General features: G+C 48.2%; 1 protein-coding gene across 4 annotated transcripts in view; it reads left to right on the top strand.

Annotated features, from left to right (window-relative positions):
• The first annotated feature begins 5,839 nt into the window (after positions 1-5,839).
• Positions 5,840-20,642, top strand: part of hsd17b8 (hydroxysteroid (17-beta) dehydrogenase 8) — a 39,729-nt gene continuing 24,926 nt past the window's right edge. For 2 of the 4 annotated variants that reach the window (XM_038815504.1, XM_038815503.1), the window contains exons 1-4: positions 5,840-5,924; positions 6,764-6,960; positions 15,275-15,391; positions 19,022-19,117. In XM_038815504.1, the coding sequence (XP_038671432.1) occupies positions 5,876-5,924; positions 6,764-6,960; positions 15,275-15,391; positions 19,022-19,117 (459 nt within the window). In that variant the 5' untranslated portion in view covers positions 5,840-5,875. The remainder of the gene's footprint in view (positions 5,925-6,763; positions 6,961-15,274; positions 15,392-19,021; positions 19,118-20,642) is intronic. The other 2 variants (XM_038815507.1, XM_038815505.1) reach the window with 1 other exon arrangement.

Raw genomic sequence — 20,642 nt, 5'->3', positions numbered from 1 at the left:
AGTGGTAGTGGTTAAAACTGGGGAGAAACACAGAATGGTCGTGGACTACAGCCAGACCATCAATTGGTACACGGAGCTCGACGAGTACCCCCTCCCACGCATATCTAATATGGTCAATCAGATTGCACAGTATCGGGTCTTCTCAACAATTGACTTGAAATCCGCCTACCACCAGCTCCCCATCCGGAAATCAGACCGTCCATACATTGCCTTCGAAGCAGACGGTCGGCTCAATCACTTTCTTAGTGTTCCTTTCGGCGTCACTATCGGGATTTCGGTCTTCCAAAGGGAGATGGACCGAATGGTCGACCGGTACGGTTTGTGGGCCACGTTTCCGTACTTAGATAATGTCACCATCTGCGGCCATGACCAGCAGGGCCACGATGCCAACCTCGCTAAATTCCTCCGCACCGCCACTCTTCTCAACCTTACGTATAATAAAGAGAAGTGTATGTTCAGCACAACCCGCCTAGCCATCCTCGGCTATGTAGTCCAAAACGGACTTCTGAGGCCCGATCCCGACCGCATGTGTCCCCTCATGGAGCTTCCCCTCCCCCACCGCCCCAAGGCTCTCAAACGCTGCCTGGGGTTCTTCTCCTACTACGCCCAGTGGGTCCCAAACTATGCGGACAAGGCCCGCCCACTCATACAGTTCACTCAATTCCCCCTCGCGGCCGAGGTACAACATGCATTCGCCCGTATCAAAGCCGATATAGCCAAGGCCGGGATGCACGCAGTAGACAAAACACTGCTCTTTCAAGTAGAAAGTGACACTTCAGATGTCGCCCTTGCTGCCACTCTAAACCAGGCAGGCAGACCTGTGGTTTTCTTTTCCCACCCTCCGCGCCTCTGAAATTCGGCATTCATCCATTGAAAAAGAGGCCCAAGCTATCGTTGAAGCTGTGCGGCATTGGATGTATTACCTGGTCGGCAGGAGATTCACTCTCCTCATTGACTAACGGTCGGTAGCCTTCATGTTTAACAACACGCAGCGGGGCAAGATCAAAAATGATAAAATCTTGAGGTGGAGGATCGAGCTCTCCACCTACAATTACAGGATTTTGTATCGCCCCGGCAAACATAATGAGCCCCCAGACGCCCTATCCCAAGGTACATGTGCCAGCGCATAAGTAGACCGACTCCGGGCCCTACACAACAGCCTTTGTCACCCGGGGGTCACACGACTGTACCACCTCGTCAAAACTCGCAACCTGCCCTGCTCCATCGAGGAAGTACCGACAGTCACCAGAGACTGCCAGGTCTGTGCAGAGTGCAAGACGCACTTCTACCGGCCAGACCATGCGCACCTGCTGAAAGCCTCCCGCCCCTTTGAATGCCTCAGCGTGGATTTCAAAGGGCCCCTCCCCTCCCCTCCACCGACCGCAACACGTATATTCTCAGTGTGGTCGATGAGTACTCCAGATTCCCCTTCGCCATCCCATGTCCCGATATGACGTCTGCAACGTCATCAAAGCCCTCAACACAATCTTCGCTCTGTTTGGTTTCCCCGCCTACATTCACAGTGACAGGGGATCCTCATTCATGAGTGATGAGCTGCATCAGTTCCTGCTCAGCGGGGGTATTGCCTCCAGGACGACCAGCTACAACCCCCGGGGAAATGGGCAGGTAGAGAGGGAGAACGCGATGGTATGGAGGGCCGTCCAGCTGGCCCTATGGTCCAGGAATCTCCCAGCCTCTCGCTGGCAGGAGGCCCTCCCTGATGCACTACACTCCATCTGGTCTCTACTGTGCACCGCCACAAATAGCACACCTCATGAACGTGTTTTTACCTTCCCTAGGAAGTCCACATCCGGGGTGTCGCTCCCGACTTGGCTCACAGCTCCAGGATTGGTCCTTCTACGTAGGCATGTCCGGCTCCACAAGGCGGACCCTTGGTGGACAGGGTACACTTGCTCCACGCCAACCCCCAGTATGCCTACGTGGAGTTCCCCGACGGACGCCAAGATACTGTCTCCCTCAGGGACCTGGCTCCCTCAGGTTCCACTCCAACACACTCCCCCACCCACGCGCCATCCTCCCCTCCCCCGGCACCCCCAACATTAACCCCACCAGGTCCATCCCTCCTTCCCCTGCCCACGCCAGAGGACGAGGAAGACTTCGGCACGCTCCCGAGGTCATACGACTACTGGCCAGCACCAACACCGCCAACACTGACGTCGGCGACGCCAGCACCGCCAGCACCGATATCGTCGCCGCTGTTACGTCGCTCCCAGCGAACCGTCAAAGCACCGGATCGACTGAACCTCTGACAGGCACCGGACATTCCCCCCCCCCCCACTGTAAATTATTTGCAAAACTGTATATAGTTCCACGTCACCCCCGCCGGACTCATTTTTAACAGGGGGTGAATGTGGTGAATCACTGTGTGCACCTGTATTAGGGGATGTAAGGTAGGACCTGCACTACAGGTTCGCCGGTAGCCCCTGCCGGCTAGCTCCGCCCATAAGTAGCCGTATAAATATGCGTGTCCTCCTTCTGAGCAGCCATTTCGCCAGCTGCAGCAGGAGGCCACGCATCTGACTGTAATAAAGCCACAGTTGTACCAATCTGATCTTTTGTGCAATTGATCGTGCATCGGGGGTGTTGCTGGTGACCCTAAGAGTCGTGGGTCAGTGAGTTAGTTTGGGGGGCAGGGTGTGTTGCATTCTCACAAGAAGAAAGAGAGACACAACAGCAAGAGGAGACTCCCAGGATCAATCACTGGCTGGCTGAAAAAACAGGACAAAAGGTGTCACTTAAGGGACGCGGCAAAATGTCAAATTAAGGGACAATCTCTTAGCTGGTTATGCTATTTATGTTCGCGAGTCGAGGCTGTGGTTAAAATCTGCAGGACTACAGGATAAAGACGTGTGGCATTGGTGGAATCGCTGAATGATACTCATTCTGTCCTGTCACCAGAATCGTTACGCGCAGAAGGAGGCCACCTGGCCCATCGCAGCAGCACCAATCCTCAGAATGAGCAATTTACCCAATGCCATAACTCCGCCTTCTCTCCGTGATCTTGGCTCATGCTACTTTTGCCAATAACACTTCAATTCCGTTTTGAATATTTCAATTGAACCCCCCTCCACCACACTCTCAGGCAGTACATTCCAAACCATCGCCACTTGCTGCAGGAGAAAGATTTTCCTCATGTCGCTTTTGCTTCTTTTACTAATTACTTCAGATCCTTTCACCGGTGGTAACTGTGTCTCGCTCTCTTTATTTACTCTCTCCAGGCCCTTCATGATTTGGAATACCTCCTCTCTTCAGCCTTTTTTTCACTCGGTAAAGCAGACCTAACTTCTCCAATCTGGGGCAGCACGGTGGCGCAGTGGTTAGCACTGCTGCCTCACGGCGCTGAGGACCCAGGTTTGAACCCAGCCCCGGGTCACTGTCCGTGTGGTTAGTTTGCATTTTCTCCCCCGTGCCTGCGTAGGTCTCGCCCCCACAACCCAAAGGTGTGCGGGGTAGGGGGATTGGCCACGCTAAATCGCTCCTTAATTGGGAAAAAAGAATTGGGTACTCTAAATTTTAAAATAACTTCTCCAATTTGTCTTCAATACTGAAGTTCCTCACCCCAGGAACTAATCTCAGTGAATCTTTCCTGCACTCTCTCCAATTACTTAACTTCTTTCCGAAAGTACAAGGCCCAGAACTGGATGCAATATTCCAGCAGTGGCTGATCGAGTGTCGTACACAACATAACCTTTTTGCATTTATAATCCATGCCCCATTAATAAAGCATACAATACTATATGTATTATTAATCATTCTCCCAACCGCTTCTGCACAGATACATCCAGGTCCCTCTGTTCCTGTACTCCGGTTTCAGCTGAACCCTTTATTTTACGCTGTCTGGGCAACACGGTGGTACAGTGCGTTAGCCCTGCAGCCTCAAGGCGCCGAGGCCCCAGGTTCGATCCCAGCTCTGGGTCACAGTCTGTGTGGAGTTTGCACATTCTCCCAGTGTTTGAGTGGGTTTCGCCCCCACAACCCAAAAGATGTGCAGGGTAGGTGGATTGGCCACGCTAAATTGCCCCTTAATTGCAAAAAATTAATTTTACACTGCCTGGATTCTTCCTGTGAAAATGAATCACCTCATATTTTTCTGCATTGTACTTCCGCTGTCATTTATCCACCCATCTCACTAATTTAGCGGTATCCTTTTGAAGGGGATGGCACGGTGGCACAGTGGTTAGCACTACTGCCTCACGGCACCAGGGGCACAGGTTCAATTCCGAACTTGGGTGACTGTGTGGAGGTTGTACCTTCTCCCCGTGTCTGCGTGGGCTTTCTCCCGGTGCTCCGTTTTCCTCCCAGTCCAGAGATGTGCAGGTAGGGTGGATTGACAATGCTAAATTGACCCATAGTGTCCAACGGTTAGGTTATGGTGATGGGGAAAGGGAGTGAGACGAGGTCGGGTGCTCCTTCAGTGGTCAGTGGGCCAGTGCCGACTCAATAATGGCCTCCTTCAGCACTGTGGGATTCTATGGAATATTTTACACTGTCCTCACAGTTTGCAATGCTTCCAGGTAATGTCTCACCCACAAATTTTGCAACTATCCCCAGAATTCAGCCTGAACCCCCTGAACGCTTACAGACACAGAGAAGGAGCACTCAGGGAGAGTGAGACACTGAGTATCCCTTCCCATCTCATCCACACCCTTAGCTCTGTCCTATCCCTTCACCCAGTCAATACTGACTCTTAGCTCATGATGGATCATTAATATACATAGGGAAAAGCAAAAGGGTCCTGACACCAACCACTGTAGAACACCACTTTAACAGGCCGAAATATATCCATTGGCCATTACTCTGTTTCCTGTCCATTCGATATGATTCTACAGGCGCGGATTTTGCCGCAGCCACCGATGCCGGCGGAACATCGAGGCCGGCGGGACGGGGAAATTTGGAGAGCCATTGACTTTAAGAATCCCAAGCATCCCACGATGAAGTTGGAGGGGGTGGTGGCTTGGTCCCTCTCCAACCCCACGGGCACTTTTGGGGGACCCTGCCATAAGATATAGCAGAATTAGGCCGTTTGGCCCTTGGCCCTTGTTTGGCTCATGTCGCTTTTGCTTCTTTTACTAATTACTTCAGATCCTTTCACGGGTGGTAACTGTGTCTCGCTCTCTCTCTTTATTTACTCTCTCCAGGCCCTTCATGATTTGGAATACCTCCTCTCTTCAGCCTTTTTTTCACTCGGTAAAGCAGACCTAACTTCTCCAATCTGGGGCAGCACGGTGGCGCAGTGGTTTGCACTGCTGCCTCACGGCTCCACTGTGATCTGCTCCACCATTCAATCATCATATAATCATAGAATTTACAGTGCAGAAGGAGGCCATTCAGCCCATCGAGTCTGCACCGGCTCTTGGAAAGAGCATCCTACTTAAGCCCACACCTCCACCCTATCCCCGTAACCTCATCGAACCTTTTTGGACATTAAGTGGCAATATAGCATGGCCAATCCACCTAACCGGAAACCGGAGCACCCGGAGGAAACCCACTCAGACATGGGGAGAACGTGCAGACTCCACACGGACAGTGACCCAAGCCGGGAATCGAACCTGGGACCCTGGCACTGTGAAGCACAGTGATAACCACTGTGCTACCGTGCTGCTGATATGTTTCTCATCCTCCTTGTAACCTCTGAACCTCACATTGATCAATAACCTATCTATCTCTGCCACTCCTACCCATTGCCAACTTCAATGCCAGGTGAATTGCAGTCACTTGGAGGAAGCTGCAGTTCCGGCCGCCACCTCGTCTCTCCCAGTAGCGCTGCAGGGAGCCGTCCCGCAGCGGGTGAGTGTGCGCAGGCGCATCCCTTCCCTGAGGCTCCTCCCTTCCCCCTCCCCCAGCCTCTGCTGTCATGGCGGCACCGACGCTGAGGCTCAGCTCGCGGCTCGCGCTGGTGACAGGTAATTTTGAATATCAATAGCATGAAATATGGGAATGGAGCGGCGCTCGACTGAGCCCAACTGCTGTTACGTCACAATGGAGCGGGGCAAAGGTCAAAGTCCTTGGGAGCGTCTCCCAATCACTGAGTGTGCGCCTGGCGCAGAATTCAGCCTCAACCCCCTGTACGCTTACAGACACAGAGAAGGAGCACTCAGGGGGAGTGAGACACTGAGTATCCCTTCCCATCTCATCCACACCCTTAGCTCCGTCCTATCCCTTCACCCATTCAATGCTGACTCTCAGCTCATGATGGTACCTTGCCCATTATAAACCACTATCTCTCCTTCAGCACCCTCCACCCCAATTTACCCCTTGACTTTCACTGTCGTCCACTCTCACTGCCACTCTCGCTGCCCCTTCTACTGCCACTCTTGCTGCCCCTTCTACTGCCACTCTGCCCCTTCTACTGCCATTCTCACCAGTCCTTTCTCCACTCCCCCATTCTACCAGAAACACTCTCCCTTTCCATCTCTCTCGTGCTCTCTCCCACTCTCCTCTCTCGTTGTTACCCTTTCACTCACTCTCTCTCCCTTTCTCCCACTTTTCTCTCTCTTCCTTTTTCTCTCTCTCACTTTTTCTCTCTTGCTATCACTCACTCATTCTCTTTCACTCTCTTTTCCTTGCTTTCTCTCGTTTTTCACTCCCCTTCCCTTGGTTTTCAACTCCCTTTCCCTCTCCTTCCACCTCTGCTCCCTGCTGGCCCGATACTGTAGTACTATTGCGCCGTGTCCCTCAGTGTTAACGTGGGGCACAGTGTTGGTCTCGGTTAGGTTTATTTATGTCCTGCGTGACTTTGTAGGTGGTGGCAGCGGGATTGGGCGAGCTGTCTGCCAGCGGTTTGCTAAAGACGGAGCCTCAGTGGCAGTGGTGGATATTGATGAAGGTGCGGCTGCCGAGACACTGCGGAGCCTATCCTCCGATCAACAGCAGCACTCTGTGTTCATCACGGACGTGACGTCCTCGAAGAGCGTCCACAAGCTTGTGGCTGACATTCAGGTAGGAGATGGCGATGCTGGCTTCAGGAACTTTACACCCAATATCCTGGCCTGATAACTCTCTCACGCAGTGCTCAAACGTTTGGGCCATGGCAGAGAATATTCTGACCACCTGTTGGCTCCGACCCCTCTCGCTTTCACCCAAAAAAAATTCATCAGATTTAATGGAAACTTGTGGAACGTATAAATACTTTGAAGTTTTTTCACAGCTAAATAGGCGGCACGGTGGCACAATGGTTAGCACTCTTGTTCACAGCGCCTGGGTCCCAGGTTCGATTTCCAGCTTGGGTCACTCTCTGTGCGGAGTCTGCACATTCTCCCCATGTCTGCGTCGGTTTCCTCCTGGTGTTCCTGTTTCCTCCCACAAATCCCGAAAGATGTGCTGTTAGGTGATTTGGATATTATGAATTCTCCCTCTGTGTACCCGAACAGATGGCGGAGTGTGGCGGCTTGGGGCTTTTCACAGTAATTTCATTGCAGTGTTAATGTAAGCTGACTTGTGACAATATTAAAGATTAATATTATTGTTATATATAGAAGTTTATTTGCATTCATTTTTTAAATTAAACATCAGGAATAAATTATTGATTCATGCCAGAAACAAAAGTATTTTCACATTCTAAAAATTAATACTGCAAAGAAACACGTGTGTTTAAAAAAATCGAATATGCTACACAATCATAATAATCATCTGAGAAGCTAATACTTATCTGACATTCATATTATTGGTGAAAAAGATAGACATGTTGCCGAAGTTTTTTATGTTGGATTCATCAGGACAAGCACAAGAATGCCAAATTTCAAACGATGACAATTTATGATTACAAACACAGGAACACCCAATTTCAAACAATCTCAGTTTCTAATGTCAAATGCAAGAATATAAAATTTCAAACAAGCCCATTTATTTATTTATTTTTCCAATTAATGTGCAATGTAACCAACCCTGCCTGCACATCTTTGGGTTGTGGGGGTGAGACCCATGCAGACACGGGAGAATGTGCAAATTCCACACGGATAGTGACCCGGAGCCAGGATCGAACCCGGGTCATCGGCTCTGTGAGGCAGCAGTGCTAACCACTGCACCACAACAAGCCCCGTTTATAATGACAAACACCAGAAAGCTAAATTTCAAATGATCCCAACATTTCATCGTAATTGTCATATTTGTATTGCTTGTTAACAGTTAATTATAAATTGCTGCGATGGTTGGATATTTGGCATTCTTGTGTTTGTGCCGATGAGGCCAAGGTGTAAAACTGTGGCACCTTGTTTCTCCCTTCAGCAATATTTGAGTCCTGTACGACCAAGCAACATCAACATTAATCGTCAAGCACAACAGTAACAGAATATCAAGCAAGGTGGTTGTGCAGGCCTTTATGCACGGTGGCGCAGTGATCAGCACTCCTCACAAGGGCAGGTGGATTGGCCCTGCTAAATTGCAGGGGGGGGGGGAGAATTGGGTACTTTGAATTTTTTTTTAAATGATGACTCGTGCCGTGTACCCTTGGGAGCCATGTTGGTTGTGTGACAGCACACGAGGGATGGGGATCAGGGTTCTGGGCTCCTCACTTGGAGTTGTACTTGGTAAGTTAGTTGGTGATGACCGGTGTGTGTATACACTGGCGACTTCACTCCGTAGTCACGTCCCCGGAGGTGAAACGGCATTAAACCCAGCTGCATCTACCCAAAGTTCACCAAATCCTCCACCCCTTCCTTGACGTAGAAAAAACACTTGTGGCCTTTGTAATCACCAGGGGTGGCCATGTCCCGATTACAAAATGGACACTTGCAGAGAATGAAGGGAAAAATTGACAATGCTGAGAAAGCAAGCAGGTGCAAGGTTTGTCTGTTGATTGGAGCTGTAGCTCCCAGACAAGACCGATACTGCAAATTCATTAGCATACTAATGAGCCATCTCCGGGTACAAAAGAGTAACATTTAAGCAAACAATACCAAAGCAGACACCCCGGCGCCAGAGGAGACTAGAACAAAGCAGGCCAACGGCCACCTAGGGCCCGCCCAGCAATCAGGGCAGCCACTCCTTTATTGGAGGAAATTGGATACCAATGATCAGGATACGGTCCAATTAATTGGGACCAAGTTCAAGGCCCGCCCAAAAGCGCGCAAAGCCCCCTTTGGGTATAAGAGGAAGCCCCCAAAGAGAGAATCGCTCTCTTTGGCCTTGGCCCTCAGCGACGAGAGGCCTGCCTAGCAGCTGCACCAGACAAGTAAGTCCCAAAGTCAACGCACGCTACGAGATAGACGCTCCTAGCTATTATTCTATACAAGTTCGATGCCAACAGCCTCAGAACCGGACAATGGCCATTGTTCCTCTGACTGAGTGGGCACCCGAAGCTAAGTATAGGCTTTTAGTAGTAGTGATAGTTTAGTTAGTAGAGTTTGTGCATGAGTATAATTGACTGTGTGTGTGAATAAATGAGTATTGATTTTGAACTTACTAACTGGTGTATCGAGTCTTTGATCAGTATTCGGTTTTGAACCTTGTGGCGGTATCGAAAAGATACCTGGCGACACTTGAGCAAACATTAGAATTAAGGACGGCGACCATATTAACCGCCATAAACAGAGCCAATTAAGGAGAGAGCATAACGAGCAACACCATTTATATCAGGTATTTTGTCTGTTGGTAACGTTTTCTTTCCCTTTGCTGGAGGCTAGTCTTTTTAACCTCACCCTCTTCCATTCACACTCGACAAACGGTGAACAATTTGCCCAGAACGGTTTTCCCATCTCCATTCACCATCCTGAAAATACCCATTGGATTACTCGATTGGCTTTTCTTTCCGATAGTTAAAGTCAGGCCGAGCTCCTTTAATCTGTTGTGGTCAATTCAATCCAGAGCCAGCAGTCACCTGGGATCAAGTTCATCTCTCTGCCACAAAACTAGGTGGGAATGTGAGTTGTAAAGCAAGTGGGCCTCCAGGGGGTTTGGACAGGCTACTTGAGTGGGCAAGAATATGACAGATGAAACACGGCTACGACACTCTGGACTTGTGTGTGGTCAATTCCAGCCCCTATTGACCCAGAGTCGCAACACAGTTGAAATTAACTCTTAATTTTAAAAATACCTGAAGTCTTTGGTCTCTGGCTAACCATTAACTACAGTCACCAGGTTGGTAAATTTAAACACAATTAACTTTTATTAACAACAATAACTATAATTGGCAGCAAATAGAACTGGTCAACAATGATCTAGTTTTTAATCCCCCTCTCCCCCACCCTTCCATTTAACTCGCCCCAGCCTCTATATACACAGACACAAGACAGACAAACAGAGGGGAAGGAGGAGTGTAACAATAATACTAAAAGTAAAAGGATAAAATTTTTTGTTTCAGATGCACGTCTTCCAGTTAGATTATTTGAGTCTAGGCCTCCAGCTGGGTGCGGGCTTTGCTTTCAGTTTGTAATTGTTTTCACTGTAGTTTCATCAGGGTCTCGCGACTACTCTGCAGACAGACTCAGAAACAGCAGGCAGGAAACATTTGAAGGAGAGACCTCTCCTCTCGGCGACCAGGTGTTCTCTGAAAACAACACGCCTGGCAGGACCCAATCACTTGTCTGTTGCCGGGCGGAATACTGTCCCTGGCCAACCCATTGGCCACCAGCCAACCAATCTAACCAAATCCCTCCGATCTCTTGGGTGCCAGAAAGTCTGAGTTCTCCTGTTCAAGAGCTAAAACCTCATAGCACAGTGTGCTATTTTGCAACTTTTGAGCTCCTCACTGCCCCTGATGAACTTAAAGGTATGTGTCCATTAAAGATCCACGGGCTAAAAATGATAACAACAAAGCAAAAGGAATAGGAAACGGGGGAAGCAACATGGAGGGCCCTTATAATACATTGTGGATAAATGCGAGGTTGTTCACTTTGTTTGGAGGAATGAAAGTGCGGAGTATTTCTTAAGTGGTGAGAGGCTCAGAAGCGTTGCTGTTCAAAGAGACCTGGGTGTCCTTGTTCGTGGGTCACTGAAAAGCTCACAGGCGGGTGCAGCAAGCGATTAGCAAGGCCAACTGTATGTTGACCTTCATCGCGAGGGGATTTGAATTCAGATGTTAAAATGTTTTGCTGCAGTTGACTAGAGCCTTGGTGAGACCGCACCTGGAATATGGTGGACAGTTTTGGCCTCCGTATCTAAGGAAGGTTGTACTTGCCATAGAGGGAGTGAAATAGAGGTTCACCAGACAGATTCCTGGGATGGTGGGATTGTCCTATGAACAGGGTTTGGGGAAACTGGGCCTATATTCTCTGGAGTTTTGAAGCGTGAGTGGTGATCTCATTCGTACATACATAATCCTCACAGGGCTCAGACCGGGTAGATGCAGGAAAAGTGTTTCCTCTGGCTGGGGCGAGAGCGTCTCGAACCAGGGACAGAGTCTCAGAACAAGGGGGGAGGCCATTTAGGACTGTGATGAGGATGAATCTCTTCACTTAGAGGATGGGAGATCCTCAGAATTTCCCACCCGAGAGGGCTGCGGAGGCCCAGTCGTCAAGCGTGTTTCAGACTGAGATTGGTAGGTTTCTGCATCTTAAAAAAATTCAAGGGATTTGGGGATGGATCGAGGAAATAGCATTGAGGTAGATGATCAATGATGATCGAATTGAATGGTGTGGAGCCGAGGGGCCGAATGGCCGACACTTGCTCCTACTTATTGCGTTGGAAAGAAGGACGAAAGAGGTTTTGAACTCGGACGGGAATCCACGATGAAGAGTGGAAACCTGTACTCTGCTCCTCCCAGACGATGGCTGGAACAGTTGAGATATTAGACGGAGGCCAATCAACTTCCAATGGCGAAGGATATCGAGGGAGATAGAGCGCAGATGGATTAACACAGAGCAGCCACAGTCCAATGGAATGGCAGAATAGGCTTGAGGGGCTGAATGGCCTCGTCCATTTCCAATGTATGTCCTTCAGTGCTGAAGGCTTCCTTTTGTTCAGCTGCCCACCACCCTGTCTGGCACCCTGTTTGTGACCCTCTGAATTTTTTGCCGTGATTTATCCAAGCGTTTATTATGATCCCGGGGAAGACCTCAACAGTGGCTGGGATACTGGACAGAAACTCCCATATTTTATTTATGTCAGACTGTGAGGGAAGGATACCTCGCTCGAGGAGTCATTTCACGAAGAAATAGGGATAGGGTATTTTAAAACAAACTTTATTGTTAACACTATTAAAATATCTTAACATCACACATGATAATAGCTCACAATTACCCCTTAATCAATGTTAATGATTTCAGTGACACACTAACCCTTAACTGGTATCTTTGCTCCCACTCAAACGACAAAGCCATCTCAGCTCTCAATCCACTTTTAAATAGAGTTAGCAGACTCAGGAATACTTGCTGTATAAGAGATGTCTTGGGTACTTCACTTTGAGAAAGAGTGATCTTTTGAGGCTGCTTGAAAGAAAGAGACGTGACCCCCTGTCAGAATAATGCAGAACATTTGGGCTGTGTTTCTACAGAAACCTTCTCAACTCGCCTTCCAGCCACAAACCTAACCCTGCACACCTCAACAGCTGACTGCTTCGGCCTCCAGCTCCTCCCATTAACTACTTTGTCTCACTTTGCTGAACAGAATGTCTCTGATTATCTACTCACCAGGGGAACACTCTTAATCTGAATAAAAGTCCATTCGGCCAAACTTTTAACATGCTTTAATTGCACCTCGAGCTCTAAAAAGCCTACCTGCCTTTTAAACTGGGATTTTTAAAACGTGGCTGCAGCGGTCATACACACTCAAATCTAGGATTTTAACCCTTGCTGCACCAAATACATATAATACAATATGTCTGAAACTCCTACATTCATCACAGTGTGGCCCTTTTAAATCCTTTGTTCAGCTGCCCACACGGGGTAACTTACAGGGGCCAATTTGTCCGGGACCTGCAATGCAGTGTCACCCTGCTTGCAAAGCCCATTCAGAGTTGACCGCGGGTTTCTCATCCTTTTGGCAACTGCCGCTGTCATTCGGTAAGTGCCAGATTTTGCAGGATGTGAATCCATTGCATCCCCATACAAAGTCAGTGGGTTTCCATTTGCAACAGAGAGCAGCCACACTCCTGAAGATGCCTTGCTGTCCTGTGGAGTAATAAATAACGTGTGTGTGTGTGTGTGTGTGTGTGTGTGTGGGGTGGGGTGGGGGGGGGAGGGAGCTGTGGGTAGAAAGGTCCAAAATGGGATGACAATCTAGGAGGAAGAAGCAGGGCCGGAGAGACCAGTTGCAGGGAGGATGTTTTTCCCTGGTTGGGGAATCTAGAACCAGGGAACACAGTCTCAGGATACAGGATAGACCATTCAGGACTGAGATGAGGAAATATTTCTTCACAGAGGGTGGTGAAGCTGTGGAATTCTCTATCACAAGAGGCTGTGCAGGCCAAATCACTGAATATGTTCAAGAAAGAGATAGATTTTTTAAAAATCTTAATGGCATCAAAGGGTATGGGGAGAAAATGGGAATATGGCATTGAGATAGAGGATCAGCCACAATCATATTGAATGGCGGAGATGTTCGAAGTGCCGAATGACCTACTCCTCCTAGTTTCTGTGTTTCTCAAGGGGCAATTAGAGATGAGCAATGAATACTGGCCCAGCCCAGCAATATCCACATCCCATAAACGAATGGATGGATGGATGGTCAGACGTACCGATCTGCAGCAGGACCACGAAGTTAGGCCCAGGGACCAGCAGAGGCCATGCTAAAAGGGCGGATCCAGCACACTGTTTCTGAACTAGGAGAGGTTCATTCGAAAAGGCTGCTAAGTTCAGTGCAACAGAGAATTGGGTTGGATCACCAGAAGGGCGAGACCGAAAGAAAGGCCGATGGGGGTCGCTGTGGTTTGAAACGAGTACAATACATTTATGCCTGTTGCAGTACTTTTCTTAAAAGATCTTCGTTTAACATATAGGCAGGAGGTGTGTCTGCCAAGGCTACAATTAAGATGTCATAAAAATGAGATCATCATTTATCCCAGCCATTTGTAATTTGTTTACAAAGATGCCTAATGGAACTTTGTTATGGTCGCTGGAGCTTCCCTGGAGAGTGGATAATTTGAGACGTTAAGTTTAGTCTGAGGTCAACAGGTCAGGGGACCTGAGTGGGATATAGATTATGTAATTAATGGGAGGAGCCATTGGGCAGCACGGTAGCACAAGTGGATAGTACTGTGGCTTCATAGTGCCAGCGCGCAGGTGCGATTCCCTGCTGGGTCACTATCTGTGCGGAGTTTGCACGTTCTCCCCGTGTGTGCGTGGGCTTCCTCCGGGTGCTCCGGTTTCCTCCCACAGTCCAAAGACATGCAGGTTAGGTGGATTGGCCATGATAAATTGCCCTTAGTGACCAAAAATGTTAGCAGGGATTGTTGGGTTACGGGGATAGGGTGGAAGTGAGGGCTTAAGTGGGTCGGTGCATACTCGATGGGCCAAATGGCTCCCTTCTGCACTGTATGTTCTATGAGCCAGATCTGCAGCATGCAGTTTTGGCTGTGGGATTCTTTTAGTCTGACAAAGTTCCTGAAAGGGGGTGAGTCTCTCTCGCTCTCTCTTGCTCTCTCTCTCTCTCTCAGCAGCTTATCCAAGACAGCTCTACACAAGAGTACAGCAAGTCTCCCTGTGTTTGACAACTTTATTTGCCAGTGGCTTTTGACCTGTAATGGGTTTTGCTCAATTGGAGAAAGTATAAGTTAGAAGTTAAAATGTTTCCTTTTACTTTAAGAACTGCTTTACTGTTAATTGAAAAGCTATGTTTTCTGATGTTAATGTGTTTAATAATAAAAAAGTTTGTTTTACTATTTTAAAAAACCCTTATTTGTCAGTGGAATCACTCCTGGGGAGAAATATCCTTTCCTCACAGTTTTCCAAACTGAAAAATTGTTGGACTCTCATCCAGTTTTCTAATATAAATTGGGGCCTCCTCGGGTATCATAACACAAGTCTTTGACTTTGTTTGCTAGGGTTGAGGGCTTCAATTGATTTCCCTCCACCACCACTGTGCCTCTTCACCTTTCTTTTTTTTTGGAAATGTTTTTTTATTGAGTTTTCATATTTTATATCCAACAAATTACAACTTATTAGAAAAAAAACACGCAAAAATTAACATGTATATTTACAGGCAAGCATCTTCATAATAACAACTGTGGCCACCCCCTTTAACCGGCATACATATTTTACATACCCCAATATGGCCGAGGCACATGTTTATAGGCATTTATTTACAATTTGGTTTTGGGCCTTAGCTTGCCATCAGACTGTCGCTTGCGGCTTTGACCTCTCTTCACACTTCTGTCTTTCAGACGCAGTTTTCCCGTCCTCCGTGTGTAGCAGTGAACTGTGCGGGAATTACCGTGGATGGCTTACTTCTGAAGATGCAGGAAGAAGCCTTCGACAAGGTTTTAAAGGTTAATTTAAAGGTGTGTCACGTTGATGAGATGCTGAAGACTGGGTGTGTGTGGGTGGGGAGGGGGAGGGGGCGGGTGTTGGTGAGGGGAGGAGGAGGAGGAAGGAATTTGATACCGTGGGACAGTTGTTCAGCTGGCATGGACACCAAGCGTCGCGGGTTAGCCTCCGATGATAGAAACCGGCCCAATTTTCCTTTGCACCATTTTCACGGTGGGTGGGTTGAACTTCGAGGGGCCAAGCTGTCCGGGTCTAACTTTTGAGATTCTGCAGAGGTTAGTAATAGACTTGGCAGAATCACAGTATTGTGATGGTGCAGAAGGAGGCTATTCAGCCCATCGTATCCGCACTGGTCCTCCGAGTGAGAAACTCACCCAGTTCCGTTCCCTCAGCCTTCTTTCCAAAACCCCCAAAAAAGTCCAATGATCCTATTCTTTTTTAAAAATAAATTTAGAGTACCCAGTTATTTTTTTTCCAATTAAGGGGCAATTTAGTGTGGCCAATCCACCTAGCCTGCACATCTTTGGGTTGTGGGGTTGAAACCCACGCAGACAAGGGGAGAATGTGCAAACTCCACACGGACAGTGACCCAGGGCCGGGATTGAACCCGGGTCCTCAGCGCCGTAGGGAGCAGTGCTAACCACTGTGCCGCATGCCACCCCTCAATGCTTCTTTTCAAAGCCTCAACTGAACCTTGCCAGTGCCACACTCTACAGACTGGCGCATTGTAGATCCAACCCCACGCTGTGTGAAAAAGCTCTTTTGCCAATCACCGTCAACCTACGCCCTCTCGTCCTCCATCCTCCTACCAGTCGGAACAGTTTCTCCCAATCCAATCTGTCCAGATAAGCACACACCCCCCCCCCCCCCCCCCCCCTCCCCTTTAGCCTCAAGATTTCAAACACCTCTACTCAAGAGGGCATGGACAAGATGGTGGAATCGGCAGCCTCGAGTGACTGTGCGGAGTTTGCACTTTCTCCCTCATGTCTGTAGGTTTCCTCCGGGTGCTCCAGTTTACTCCCACAGTCCAAAGATGCAGGTTGGGTGGAGTGCCCAAGATGTGCAGGTTAGGTGGGGTTATGGGGGATAGGACAGGGAATTGGGCCTAGGTAGAGCTTTTTTCAGAGGGTCGGTGCAGACTCGACGGGCCGAATGGCCTCCTTCTGCGCTGTAGGCATTCTACAGATTCCATCTGGCAGATGAAAGGTCTTGCACGGAAGTGTGACATGATAGAGTTTTCATGAGGAAAGGTGATTTTGAATGAAGGGTGCAATTCTAAAGTGGGGACGAGGGGGTGGAGGAGTAGAGGGACTTCTGGCAGGACAGGTTGAGAAAGTGGCTAATAGAGGTTTTGGAAATAGAGGCATAGAATATAGAAGCAATGAAGCTATAGTGTGAACATTTATAAACTCTGGTTTGGCCTCGACTGTATGTAGTATTTAGTCCAGTTATGGCCGCTGCACGTTAGGAAGAACGTGAAGGCATTCGAAAGGGGTGCAGAAAAGATTCAGGAGACTGGTGGATGAGGAACGTGGATCACCTGGAATATAATTGAAAAGCTGACCTGGTACTTCCTTGGCGATTGGATTGAAGTTTATTTATTGTCACGTGTACCGAGGTACAGTGAAATGTATTTCTCAGTATTACAAAAGCTCTCAGACGTTTGTATCTCCTGCCCGATAGAAGAAGTTGGAAGAGTGAGTAAGCCGGGTGGGAGGGGTCTTTGATTATGCTGCCCGCTTTCCCCAGGCAGCGGGAGGTGTAGATGGAGTCAATGGATGGGAGGCAGGTTTGTGTGATGGACTGGGCGGTGTTCACGACTCTCTGAAGTTCCTTGCAGTCCTGGGCCGAGCAGTTGCCATACCAGGCTGTGATGCAGCCAGATAGGATGCTTTCTATGGTGCACCTGTAAAAATTGGTAAGAGAGTGTGGACATGCCGCTGTTACCATTGGCGGAAGGATCAAGAATGAGAGGTCACAGGTCACTGGCCAAAGAAGCGATGGCGACCTGAGAGAATATACGCGGCGAGTATTAATGATCTGAACTGCACTGCCCGAGAGTGTGGAGGAGGAAGGATCTTTTTTCTTCCTTTATTCTTTCATTGGGGGCATGTGGGTGTCACTGGCTAGGCCCCAACCTTTTTTGCCCATCCCTAATTGCCCTTGATCCTGAGTGTCTCGCTCGGCTATTACAGAGAGGGACTGTTAAGCGCCGTGCACATTGCTGCGGGGTCTGGAGTCACATGTCGGCCAGGCTGGGGGTAAGGATGGCAGATTTCTTTTCCGAAAGAATGAGATCACGGCTGTCAAAGGGGATGTTTGTGTGGTGAGGAAAACACCTGCGGGGCTGGGGGGAGGGGGGAAGGCCGGGCGAGCGGGAATCAGTGTGAGTGTATCTGACGGATGGCCAGCACGGGCCCTCAGGCTGAAGGGCCTCCCGCCGAGCTGCTGCAACCATCCTGCAATCCTACAAAATAGGCTCGTGCATCCTGTCAGCTCCTTCCAGGGGATGAATAGTGCATTCGTATTTGCGGCCTACCCAAGCTCAGGGGGCCTCCCAATGCGCTTCACGTGCAACCGGTCAATTTATTTTGAAGGGCAGTCACTGTTGCAATGTAGGGAACCACAGTAGAGAGCACCATGCACAGCAGGATCCCATAAGCAACGATGGAATCTAACCATAGCTGACCTGTATTGGTTGAAAGCCAAAAAAATTGGCCCAGGGTACAGGGGCGGTGGGATATAGGGGGTGGAGGGCAGTGGGCTGTTGTTGAGGGAGGGAAGGTGCAGGGAAATGACCCCCCCCTCCCACTCCAAGTTACCAGCTCAGAGATCACACTCTTTCTTGTGTGATATTATTGGACTGGGCGGTAAGATGTCCGCCGGCATAGGGAGTCCCTCGTGTCATAGGTCGCATGACTACAGCAAGCCAGATAGGGATATCGGACTGAGTGCCCCAACACACCGAGCTAGATAGGAGGACAATGGGACCACGTCGGTCAAATAAAATAAAATTTAAGGGGCAGGAAAGCGAGTCTTAAAGCAGGAAAGTGAGGTAGAGAGGGGGATAGAGAGATATGGCGCGGTTGAGGGAGCAGATTCAAGAGCTCGGGGCTCCAGGCAGCTGAAGGCACGATTGCCAGTGGTGGAGCGATTATAATCGGGGAACCCTAGTGGCCGGAATCCGAGGAGGTGATGTCGGAAACAGTTAACCTCTGCTTTTACCATCTGTTTCCTGAAACCTTCACCCCATCCCTCAGCTCCTGGCCGACCCAGGAGGCATTTGAAAGCACGCACTTTGCACAGGTTGTGCCTTCCGTAGCTACAGGAGGACACACCCACCTGAGGAGGTGGTGTGACAAGGTTCTCAGACTAGGAAGAAAGTGTTCTCTTATGAGGAGAGTGTTCATACGCCGGAAAGTTTAAAGAGGTGATCTCCGAAACCTATAAGATCCCGAGAAGGGTTGACATGGTCGATGCTGAGAGTGTCAGCCACAATCTGTATTGAAGGGTAAAGCAGGCCCCAGGGGCCGTGAGTCCGACTGCGTTCACCTGTTCCCCCACCTCCCCCACTTTTAACCCTGTTCCCTTTCTCTCTGTACCTGCTCTTGCTGACCCTTGACCCTAGCATTGTATCTACACAGGGTACATTCCTGGTGACCCAGGCAGTTGCCAAGGCGTTGGTTGCCAGTGGTGCCAAGAAAGGATCCATCATCAATGTGGGGAGCATTGTGGGTAAGGTAAGGTCAAATGGCATCATGGGAAAACACTGGGGCTGGCTGGTGTCTTTACTCTTCAGCTGTTAGTTTGCTTCTTTGACAGCATCTTTCAAATCTGCACCTGTACAGCCTAGAAGGACACTGGGTGGCAAGTCCATGGGATCACCTCCACATCCAAGTTATCCACCAAACTACACAACAACCTGACTAGGAACTAACTATATGTTTACTCAGTCCCAAGCCAGTTTGTAAAGTATGAAACTTCACTGAATTATTTTATTGATGATAGCTTTATTTACAGAACGCCGCAATATATCTGCCTGTTTCCAACCGATAACCCAGTAGCCTCTCTTTGTAACTACTTGTGTATAGTGGAGAAAATTGTACAGCTGTTCAACTATAGTGTTCTTTACCCTCACGCTCAGGAGAGACCAGAAAAAGACTCTTGGAGTTATGAACAAGGCCTTTATTGCAGTTATAACTGGGCTGATGGTGTTTGCAACTAGCACACCAGACTTCCCTGCTTCCTGCCCTGTGCAGACAATTATACATCACATTAGGTTACAGAAAATTAGAACATACCAATCACTTGTTACTAGTTATCTATGTCCAATCATGACTATCGATTAGGTTTACATCATGCATAGTGTTTGAGAATAATTAACCAATCACATCAAATGTTTGCATGCTTAATTATAGTAAGATTCCCCTTATCTCTCGCTCATCGATAAAGTCTCAGTCTGGTTAAATGAATGTAAAGCAATGATTATTTCTTCAGGAACTCATTTTGGTACATTCACACAAAATTAAATCAAGAGACTTTTTTCCTGCATGCCTCAAAATGTCCTTGAGGCACCCAACGAGTGAAAGCAAAAACGTCAAGATAAAAGTGACTCCGGATTCACAAAATTAAAAGCTATTTCAACAAGAGGCCTTAAAAGTATTTTTTACGAATGCTTCAAGTATTCTCCGATGGCTAAAATTCCTCTCTCTAATCAGTCAAATGGATCTCATGCTTAAGGGAATCCTTATCTGGGTTTAGCCCCTTACTTAGTTTCATTGGTTCTAATTCTCAGCTGAGACCCCCTTGATTAGTTCAGGAAAGTGTCAGTCACTTAACAGATGATTGGTTAATTAGACATTAATCAATTACTCCAAATTAGTTAATTATCTTTCCACAACTCTTGTCCCACATTCAAACTCCCTACGTCACGTCTAGTCTCAGTTACGAGATTGTTTCAAACTCGTTGAATGTACCGTCATATCAGTAAGAGTACCTGCAGTACATTATTCGTAACAATTAAGACAGTCATGGACAGTATTAGAAAGATTAGCCAATTTTACAACTTATTCATATTTCTACAAATTCAACAATTTTCAAGAATCATTTTATTTTCCAGAAAAGTTTAGCTAATATTTTAAATAACCCCTCTCTATAATTGTTGAATCGAACAATTATAATATCCAATCAGTACAAAAGCACACATATGCTGTCTTGGAATTATTCAAATCGGTGGTCTGATACCTGGTGTGTGGATATCAATCA

This window comes from Scyliorhinus canicula, chromosome 13, assembly GCF_902713615.1.
Source record: "Scyliorhinus canicula chromosome 13, sScyCan1.1, whole genome shotgun sequence".
Classification (NCBI taxonomy): Eukaryota; Metazoa; Chordata; class Chondrichthyes; order Carcharhiniformes; family Scyliorhinidae; genus Scyliorhinus; species Scyliorhinus canicula.
The sequence above is the reverse complement of the archived record's forward strand: the minus strand, read 5'-3'. Positions and strand labels throughout refer to the sequence as shown.